Genomic DNA, 9,933 nt, shown 5'->3' on the forward strand with positions numbered 1-9,933 from the left:
TCCCCCAATCAGCGGGGGAAAGACTTAACTCATAGATTAGCTCCAGGGAAGGCAGCCGAAAAGCCTCGGGCTGGAGAGGAACTAGCGGCTGTCCCCTAGTTAAAGACCTCCAAGTCCGGGTACCCGAATCCCCGGGAAGCTGCGGCTTTGGGCAAAACCATTCTCCGGAGGCAGGGGAGAGAAGCCTAGTACTCAGAGCCGAAGTCCGCGGAAACAGCTGGAACGTCCACTCGCCCCTTCTCCTCGCGCTTCCCTTACTTTCTGTGCTCTGGTCCGCCCCCGTAAACTCGTCCCACCGCGCGTCTCCTCGCCCTGGGCCCCACCATTTGCTCCTTGGCCGCCCCCTCCCGCGCGTGGTACGGCCGGGCGGGCGCGCATCCTGACACAGGTTATAAAGCCCCAGCTGCGCGAGTCAACAGGGCACTCAAGATGCGCCCTAAAGTGTCGGGGCCGGGTTCTGCCGGGAACCGGCCGGGACCCGGGAATCCGGCGGCAGTAGCCGCAGCTCCTCTACCCGCAACCAATCCGGCTCCGGAGCCCTCTGTAGTGCCTGAACCCGCCTTTGCGCTAGCACCCGCGACCAGACAGAGAGCAGGATCCGGTTCCGCAGCCGTCTCGGGACCCCCAGCCGGGGCTCGCCGGGCCTCGGTGACTGGATCGGAGGCTGGAACCCAGCGCGCATCCGCATTCTCGGCCGTCCAGGAGAATGCCCAGTCCGTACCCGACAACTCGGATGCGTCGCGGACTCGCTTCATATTCCAAGGGCCGCCCTTTGGTCCCCGAGCCAGTGGCTTGGGGACTGGAAAGGCGATGAGCATCTTGAAGACACCGGCTGCCTACATCGGCCAGCGGGCTGGGGTGTCCGGCCCCGAGCGCGCCGCCTTTATTCGGGAGCTGGAGGAAGGTAAACTTGGTCCCGGGGCCCCCGGAGGAGGACTAGTAGGACTAGGGCAGCAGCAGGGAGGAGGCGGCCCCGTCGGATCCAGGAGCCCGCTGGCGCTCAGTCCCACCCCTCCGCCCACCTTAGCGAAGTCACGGTCTGCGGCGCCTCTCCGGTCGCGTCTTCCCCGTATCCTTCCCCGCTTCTCTCGCTCCCAGACTTCCGTCGGTGGGTCGGGCCCCGGGGCCCCCTCTTCGCGCCTGTTGCTGCGGCAGACCCGCGCACTCTCAGTGCCCCCTCGCAGGGCAACCGCAGTGCCAGGGGAGGGGCGGGGGGCTGCGTGTAGGCGCTGCCGGGTGCCCTCGGAGCCTGCGCTGGGCCGTGGCGCCAGCGACGGGGAGGTGAGTGGGCAGAAAGAGCGGTTTTGCCAAGGCCGGGATCAAGATCCGGCTTCCCCCCTAAAACACTCTTGGCGGTGGGCGGAGCCTCAGACAGAAGCTGCCTCTCCTCCTGCCTCCTCCCCTCTCTTCTGGGGCGCTGGAGCTCCCCAGATTGTGTCTAGTGGCTCAGGTGGCCCCTCCCCCAGTGCTAGAGAAGTCTCCTCCTTCTCGCTTCGCTCAACAGGTGCGGCAGGAGTGACTGCGTCTGTTTTTGTGACCCGTGAGGCTCCAGTGTGCTGGCCAGGGCTGCCCTCTGGGTAAGGGATGCTGAGTCAGTCGGCACTGAACTTCCGCTGGCCGCCTCCAATCTCCTGGGTTCCAGGGACTGTAGGACTGTGATCACAGTACCTCACTCAGTACCTTTCCCCCGAGGGGGAACAATTGAGCCTAGTTGGCCCTGAGAGCAGGGAAGGGAGTGCTGACTACACGGGGTATGGAGAGGATATTGGCGGCGGAAAGGGAATTCTGTCTTCCTCCTCTTCGCTGGCCCTTGCTGTTGAGGGCAGGGGACAGTAAGGTGCGTGCGTACTCAGTCACTTCAATCATATCCGACTCTTTGCGACCCTATGGGCTGTAGCCTGCCAGGCTCCTCTGTCCATGGGATTCTCCAGGCATGAATACTGGAGTGGGTTGCCTTTCTCTTCTCCAGGGGGTCTTCCCGACCCAGGGATTGAACCCGGGTCGCTTGCATTGCAGGCGGGTTCTTTACTGCTGAGCTCCAGGGAAGCCCTGAACACTACGGTGCTGGGTATTATATGCTCCCTTTTTCCTGACTTGGCTGCCCACTTTTTCTTGCAGTACTGTGCCCTGACCTACGTCCGCCTGTCCAGAAGACCACCCAAGAAGAGGTCAAAGTGATGTTAAGTTTGCTGGAGGAGGTGCGTGTTGCCCACCCTACCCCGGCCAGCCCTCACCTCAGCCAGGCTCCCGTTTTCACTATGTCTGTATGGGTAGGCGTCTTCCTGCCTGGCTATCTCTCTGGGGGCCGAGCTGGAGGTCCCTCTTGTGGAAGACAGGTAGATGTGGGATGTTCAGGCTGGAGAGCTCTTAGCGCCATCCGGTCTGATCTCTTTTTTCATAGGGGGAAACTGAGTCAGGTCCCACAGTGGGTTCATGATAAGCTCTTGTCTGGTTCCTTGGAGAACTAGGGGACGGAGGGGGTTTCCCCAACTGGCCTTGCTTCCCTCTGACCCCTAGCTTCTCCCACGTGTTTGGGAGACTCCAGCAGCCAGGAACTCTATTCCTCAATGGATGGGGGTCCTTCTGTAGAGAGAGCGGGATCTGAACATGGCAGCCTGCATTGGCCAGTCCCTGGTGAAACAAAACAGTGTTCTGTTGGAGGAGAACAGCAAGCTGGAAGCCATGCTGGACTCGGCCACGGAGGAGGTACCTGGGTGGGGAGGAGCAGGGAGGGGTGTATCTCAGGCCTGCTGCCAAGACATTGTGCCAGGGTCTGTGCCTGCCTCTGCCCACACCCGACCCTGGGCTCCTCTTCCCCTGCCAGATTTTATATCTCAGACAGCAGGTGAGCCTGAGGGATGACCTCCTTCAGCTATACTCAGACTCTGATGAGGAGGAGGATGAAGATGAAGAAGAGGAAGAGGAAGAAGAGGAAGAGGAGGAGAGGGATGAAGAAGAAGAGCAGAGGCCTGAGCATCCCTGTGAAGCCTCAGAGCTGTTAGTGTCCTGCTCTTTTTTTTTTGTTTCAATTTTTCCCATGTCTCATGGCTTTCAGGATCTCAGTTCCTGGACCAGAGATTGAGCCCAGTCCACAGCAGTGAAAACTCGGCATCCTAACCACTGGACTGCCAGGGAATTCCCCATGAGTGTCCGGCCTTTGCCCTGGGGTGGTCCCTTCTCTGAACTTCAGTTTCCTTGTTTGCAAACAGGAACACCATGTATCTGCCAGTGGGGTTGCTGGGGCTAATTGAGGCCATCGCATCAGCCTGGGATTGGTGGGGGTGGGGAAGCCCTGGGTGGGCTGGGAACTGGGTTCCCCAAGCCTGTGCACCCTGACTTCCATCACTCCCTCTGCTAGGACTCCTGTGACGGAGTCAGAGTCGCACCACTGCCCGCAGCAGGAGGCCCTGCAGGAGCAGCTGTGGCTACTGGAGGAGGAGAATGAACAGCTTCGAGAGGAGGTCAGGATGGGGGGAGAGGGCGTGCTCCTGGGCAGAGGGTGCTGACTCTCCAGCTCCTTCCTTTCTCCCTCCTTCCAGGTCTCTCAACTCGACGACCTTGAGGAGGAGGAACAGATATTCATCCTGGATTGTGTGGAGCAGTTTTGTACATGAACTTGTAACTTGGGGTAGGGGCTTGTCCCAAGGAGCAGAGGGAAGAACCCAGGGCTTCAAGTCACAGCTCTGACACTTCCTAGCTGTGTGAGCTTGGACAAGTTCCTTGACCTCTCTGAAACTTCATCTTTAGAATGGGGTTAATCATCTTGGCCCTGCTGACCTCTCCAGGGGTTACAGTTGAGAAAGTGCTTTGTGCAAACAGTTAAGAGCTATATAGGTGCTCTGGGGCTCCCTTAAGCCTGCCTACTCTTGTTATTTGGGGAGGGAGAGAGAGGGGGCCATGAGCTGCCAGAGACCAGGCCCCCTTTCTCCCCAGGCACTGTATTAGGCAGAGGTTGTGCCTGGCCCCACGTGGTTATAAAGAGGAGTGAGATTTAGTGTTTGTCCCCGAGGAGTTCGGGCTTAGCTGGGGAGACAGAGACTCAAGGTGGCAACAGCTGAGCAACAGCTGGAGTGAGGTGCTGTTGCCCTTACCCCAAATCTGGCCTTCCTTCCCCCTGGGTTCCCTGAATGACCAGGGTCCCAGGCCCCTGGAGTAGGAGTCCTCACTTTCTGCCTCCTAGGAAAGGCTCAAGTCTCCTTCCTCTTCCCCATCCTAGCTACCTCTAGCCCTGGCCACTTGTTACATGGTCTCTCTGCCTCCATTCCTGATCTTCCAGGCCCTTCTGCACACAGCCCAAAGGAGTTTTCTAAAGCCAGACTATGTTGGTCCTCTGCCTAAAATGCCCAAGTAACTCCCTATTGGCCAAAAGGTAAACCCCACCCTCCCTACCCCAGCCCTAGTCTTCCGGGCCCTGCCCACTGCTCCAGCACTCTCTCCTGGTGTCCAGTGATCCCCTCTGGGCCCCCCCACACCCTGCCGGGGCCCTGTTGCTGCCCCTTCTGCCTTGTAAGCCCCACTTGGCCTGCGGAGGTCGTAGCTTCATAGATCTTGCCAGGCTGGGCTGGGTGCGGCAGCTGGGACCCCGGCTGCACCCTTTACACTTGCTGCACCTTAGTTCATAATTTGCACTGTTGTGATTTATTTTCCCCTCAGTCTCCACACTAGCCTTGAGCTCAGTGTGGGCTGGGGCCGGTCTTGCTGACCGCTTGCCCAGCACCCTGCTCCATGTCAGTCAGTAAACGTTTATTGTAAAGAAGACCTGAGTGAGGGATATTAAGCCCCGTGGAACCTTGGGTACCTGGCGGGGTGCAGGCAGACAGGGGCATCTGGGAGACTGAGGGCCCCAGGGAGCCAGGGTTGACTTTTCCCCACTCCTCCCCAGCGGAGGCCAGCCAGCGGATGGCCGAGCTGTCGGAGGTTGTGGCGCTCAGGATGGAGAACTATGAACAGCAGCAGAATGAGGTCACCCAGCTGCGGGTCCAGGTCATGGAGCTGCAGCGGTGCTGCTGGTGTGTGCGTCGGGGCGTATGCGGGGCTTCCTCCTCCTGTCTCAGCCCCTGGAACCCATGCCCCTGTCCCTACTCTCACCCCAGGGGACTCAGCTCAGAGGCCTCTGTCTCGTGTCAGAGTCAGTGCTGGAGGAGACATCACGGAGCCTCTCGTCCTGTCCCTCCATCCCAAGTCGGGGACCGAGCCTAAAGAGAGACACAGGGTGTTCCCATGAAACAGGCCACGTGACTCCACCTTCTTTGGCCTTGTCCCATGTGACTTCTGTTTTAAAGAGCTGCTGACACTCACTGATGTGCCTGGGGAGACTTGCCGGCAGCGGGGGCTGCAGGGATGTGGGGAGACCTGGGGTGGGGATTCACTGGCTTTCGGTCCTTCCAGTATGGGGCTGAGACTGAGAAGCTGCAGAAGCAGCTGGCTTCGGAGAAAGAAATCCAGATGCATCTCCAGGGTGAGGTGAGGCTTCCCCCGAGCTCCCGGGACCCTTGGGTGGCCGCCTGAGTCTAACCAGCTCCTTGAACAGGGGCTGAGTCTGTCCTTTCCACAAACTCAGGCTCTGGCACAGGGCCTGGCAGGTGGCAGTTCAGTTGGGGCCTGAATGGAGTGGAGTCCAGGGGTCACCCTGTGTCATTATATGGGTCTAGGGTCTGGGCCCGTGGCCTCTTTGCCCAGGCTTCCCGGCCCCTTTGGGAGAGAGTGGGCAAGGCGTCCGGGCTGGGTGCGCTTGGGTCTCAGCAGAGCCTGTGGACGGGTCCCCAGCTGCAGGACCTGCAGGAGAAGTACTCGGAGTGTGGGGACATGCTGATGGAAGCCCAGGAGGAGGTGAAGACCCTCCGCCAGCAGGCCCTGGCGTCCACAGGCTCCATCACCCACTGCACATACACTGTGCCTCTGGTGAGGCCCCTGGCTCCTGCATGTTACCTCTGTGCGCCCTGTGTCTATCTGCAGTCCTTTCCTGGGCCTGGAGGTGTGTGTGTGGGGTCTTCTGGTAATGTCCCCCCGCTCTGTCCATAGGAGGCACTTCCTGATTTCCAGGAGACCCTGGCTGAGGAGCTCAGACTGTCTATAAGGAGGATTATCTCAGACCCTGTGTTTTTTATGGAAAGGTGCGTTCTGGGCCCCAGTCCCTTGCCTGCCCCACATTCACTCTTGCCTACCTGGTCAGCAGCAGCCTTTCTGGTAATGGGAGGGGTTTGCTCAATCACCCCTCTCCCCCACCGTGGTGTCTTTCATCCTGCCTCATTGGTCCCTGGCCCTTCCACTCAACACCTGTCCTCTGTGTCTATGTTCTGGGTCCGTCACTTCTCCTGGGATTTTTCTGCACCATGGGGTCCCCAGGGATTTCACACTTTCAGCTTCCCATTGCCTTGGGACAGAGAAGGCCCTTTTCTCTATTGAAGGAATTATGAAGTGACTCCAGAGGAGACATCAGACCTGGGGTAAGCCGACCAGGGTCTCCCCCTTCACTTGCTCTCACTTTTCAGCAGCCAGCTGGGTTTGTGATCCTACAGTCCTGGAGAAGGTCTGGCTCTTGGGTTGACTGGGCTGAGATGTTCTGGGAGGGAGATTCTCTAACCCTTTGCCTTCAAATCTTGCCCCATAGGTGGCCCTCTTGCCCCATAGGAGGCCTCTCCAAGTGGGTACTGGAGCCTTCGCTTCTCCCAACCAGAGCCTAAGAGGCAAATGATCGCTGGCCTAGGAGCTGGGAACACTGGGACTAAGTCCCAGCTTGAGCCCTTTACTGGCTGTGTGTCCTTGGACAAGTCACTTGACCTGTCTGAGCCCTACTAAAATAGATTTGTTCCTGTGGCAACTAGACCTGGGATGGGTTATGAAAGTTGAATAATGAAGGAGGGGGGCAGAGGAGATGTTATTGGTAGTCTGTTCTATGCAGCAGGGTGAAGTTACTGGGGGAAGGGGGGGCTTGTGCAGTGTTGGTAACCATTCTTCTTTATGCCAGGGCCATGGGCTGGGTGTTTGAAGCCTTGAGGCTGGTACCCAGCTGCCCTCTCCCTTGGCTGGGACAGAACTTGGGAGTGACCCTCAGGGTCCGTGTGGAGCCTGGGGTTGAGTGGGAGCCCCGATGGCTGGAGCCGCGCGCTGCAGATGAACGGGGAGGCTCTGGTTTAGAGGGTGTAGGCAACGACTTTTCTGTCTGCCTGCCCAGATATGAGCCACACCACAGAGAGGAGCAGGCACAGGAGCAGGGGCTCGAGGCTGGAGAGGGGCTAATGCCGGCCGAGGATTTTGTGCCTGCGAAAGAGTTGGTGCCCGAAGAGGAGCTGGGGCCCATAGAAGCGGCAGCGCCCGCTGAGGAGGGGGTAATAGAGGAGGTGGAGCTGGTGTCTGAAGAAGCTGAGGCCTGGGAGGACCTGGAGCTGGAGGTGGATGAAGCAACTCAGATGAACATGGTAACCTCAGCCCTGGAGGCCAGCAGCTTGGGCCCCTCGCACCTGGACATAAAGTATGTCCTCCAGCAGGTGGCCAACTGGCAGGAAGCCCATTTCAGGCGGCAGCTGAGGCAGAAGATGATCCAGAAAGGTGAGTGCTCCTGTGGGGGCCTCCCTCTGGCCAGCCTGACAAGCTGCAGATCATCAAGCTGATGAAAGTGAGGGTAGGTGAGCCCCTCGAGGGCTCACTTACTCCAGCCCAGGCCCCGCCAGCATGCTGATTTGCATGAAATTTGCATATCATTTACATAGACCCTTCAGGTCCCCAGCAGTGGGAACTGTGGCCCTGATGCTTATTTACATATTTGGGTAGGATTCCAGTTCTCCACCCTCTTTGGTCCTGGGGGCTGGGCTGGGGGTCAGGGCTGGGGCTGCAGCCTCCCACTGTGCCTCAGCTTCCTGTAGCTGCCTGCCCCCTTCCCCTGTACCCCACTCTGCCTCCCCCATCCCCAAAGCCCCCCAACCCTGCAGCAGTGGCAGCAGCAGGCCAAAACAAACATGGGGGGTGGGATTCTGGAGCCCAGGGTGCCAACCCAGGACTTTTGGAGGCTGGAGGAGGAAACGGCCAGCCATTTTCCCAAAGCCTGGGAGGAAGGGGGACCTTCTTGGACCCCCCAGGCAATTGGGATGAAGGCCTCTGCTAGCAAGGGCCACAGTCAGAACGGTCCCCTGGCTGAGTCTGAAGGTGTGCTAGGGTCTCCTACAGGGTGGGTCCAGTAAGGGTCTCCTCTCCCCAGCTGGAAGCCCCAAGGTTGGTACAGCATCTACTGAGTACAGGCCATGTCCTGGGCCGTGAGGACCCTGCCTTGAGGAGCTCATGGAAATAATCAAAGATGATTTAGTGACTCAAATTACCTTCTTTAATCCTCACACCCCTGTAGGTAGGTATTATCCCCATTTGGTGAGAAACTGAGGTTCAGAGAGCAGAGTGATTTGTTCGAGGTCACTGAAGCTCTTCACTGCTTTGCCATAATGCCTCCCCTTCCCCATCCCTCCTCTCTAACCTGGTCTTTGTGCCTTCTTGGCCTGCTGGGTTTGCTGTGAAGTTTATAGCCTGTTGGCAGCCTCATCATTCTACCTGGACTGCCCTAACTTGGATGGCCCTTTGGTCACTGCTGGGTGGCCTCATCAGGGTTGCCCTGTACAGTTGTGTAGGTTGTACACTGAACACTGAATGGTGACCCCTATGACTGGGCAGTGGACAGCCTGCATAACTATCAACAGCTTCTGTCTCTTTCTGATGTGGCTGAGCCGGCCCAGCCCCTGCCTGCTGCCCAGGCCAGGCCTGTGGTCCTCAGGCCTCCAGTTCACATCCACTCCCTTCTCTTCCAGGCTTTGCTGTTCCCCAGCAGCCTGCAGAGGCCCCACAGACTACCTGAGGCCCTTCCTTCTGCTGCCTGGCCAAGCCCCACTCTCCTCAGACCCTCTCTTCACATGCTCCGAAGCAGGACCCCTGATCTGTCCCCAGCTCACCCCAGACAAGCCTGGACTGGAACTTGAGGGCCCAAGCCTCAAGCCTCTTCTGGGAGAGGCTGAAGGAACCCTGGCCCTTGTTCTGCAGCTGGTGCAAAAGCTGTGGCTGCTGGGCCTGGGTCATGTGTTGGCTCCTGGGGTGAAGAAGCCCAGGGGGAGGCCCCACCAGCTACCAGACCCAGCTCTGAGCTGGGGGTGGGGCTCAGGCCCTGGGCAGAGGAATTGTTCTGAGCACCCTGCTGACTATACACCCCTCACCCCTTGACCCCCAAATTAAACGTGGCTCCCCTGTCCTTGGTGACTTTTAGGGACCTGGTCGTTTCCTGTTCTTGGCTCTTCTCGGTTCCTAATTACTCTTTGTAACCAGAAGTGTCTGTGTGGGTGAGCACTCCCTCTGCCTGGTGGGGACCTCCCCCCCATCTCCTGTCTCTCTACCTGTGACCTGTGAGTATCCAGGCCCCCTCCCAAGGCCCTGTCACCCACCCACATCTTCTCCTCAATGCCCATTGTTTCCTGTTCTAGGTGTTTTTCCCTCTCCCCCTCTTTACTTATAGACAGTGGAGTCGGGGCCCAGGACCCCGCTGGCATCTGTCCTGATCCCCACAGTGCTTCTCACGCTCCTGTTGCTTGTCAGTCTGTGTGCGTGCTGGTGCAGAAAATAAAGGACCTGTGTGCTCCCTGGCCCGACCTCTGCCGTCTTTCTCAGGGAGTGCACACAGGTGTGTGTGCATGTGCATGCGTGTGCGTGTGTGTGTGCATGTGTGCATGCCCTTTGGAGGGGCGAATATGTGGACAGAGGATGGGCTCTAGTGTCAAATGATGTGCTGGGGGTGTTGATTAAATGCATAATTATAGCCACAAATCTCTGGGGTGGGTGATATGATAAATGATTGTCAGGTGATAAAGAAGATGTCCAGGCAGGTAAAGTTACCCTCCCAAGGGTCAAACAGGGCCATTCCTGGTGACTCAGTGGTAAAGAATCTGCCTGCCAGTGTGGGAGACA

At 58.5% G+C, this 9,933-nt stretch overlaps 1 protein-coding gene across 1 annotated transcript; it reads left to right on the forward strand.

The window, feature by feature from the left end:
* The first annotated feature begins 402 nt into the window (after positions 1–402).
* HAP1 (huntingtin associated protein 1) lies at positions 403–9,612 on the forward strand. The gene is given in 14 exon segments (XM_043472109.1): positions 403–904; positions 2,119–2,198; positions 2,518–2,706; positions 2,825–2,997; positions 3,359–3,461; positions 3,540–3,606; positions 4,883–5,009; positions 5,285–5,342; positions 5,344–5,463; positions 5,767–5,901; positions 6,022–6,113; positions 6,408–6,446; positions 7,175–7,548; positions 8,790–9,612. Coding segments are annotated over 14 exon segments (2,079 nt in total). The 5' UTR covers positions 403–429; the 3' UTR covers positions 8,837–9,612.
* The last annotated feature ends 321 nt before the right edge of the window (positions 9,613–9,933 follow it).

This window comes from Cervus canadensis, chromosome 1, assembly GCF_019320065.1.
Source record: "Cervus canadensis isolate Bull #8, Minnesota chromosome 1, ASM1932006v1, whole genome shotgun sequence".
Taxonomy (NCBI): Eukaryota; Metazoa; Chordata; class Mammalia; order Artiodactyla; family Cervidae; genus Cervus; species Cervus canadensis.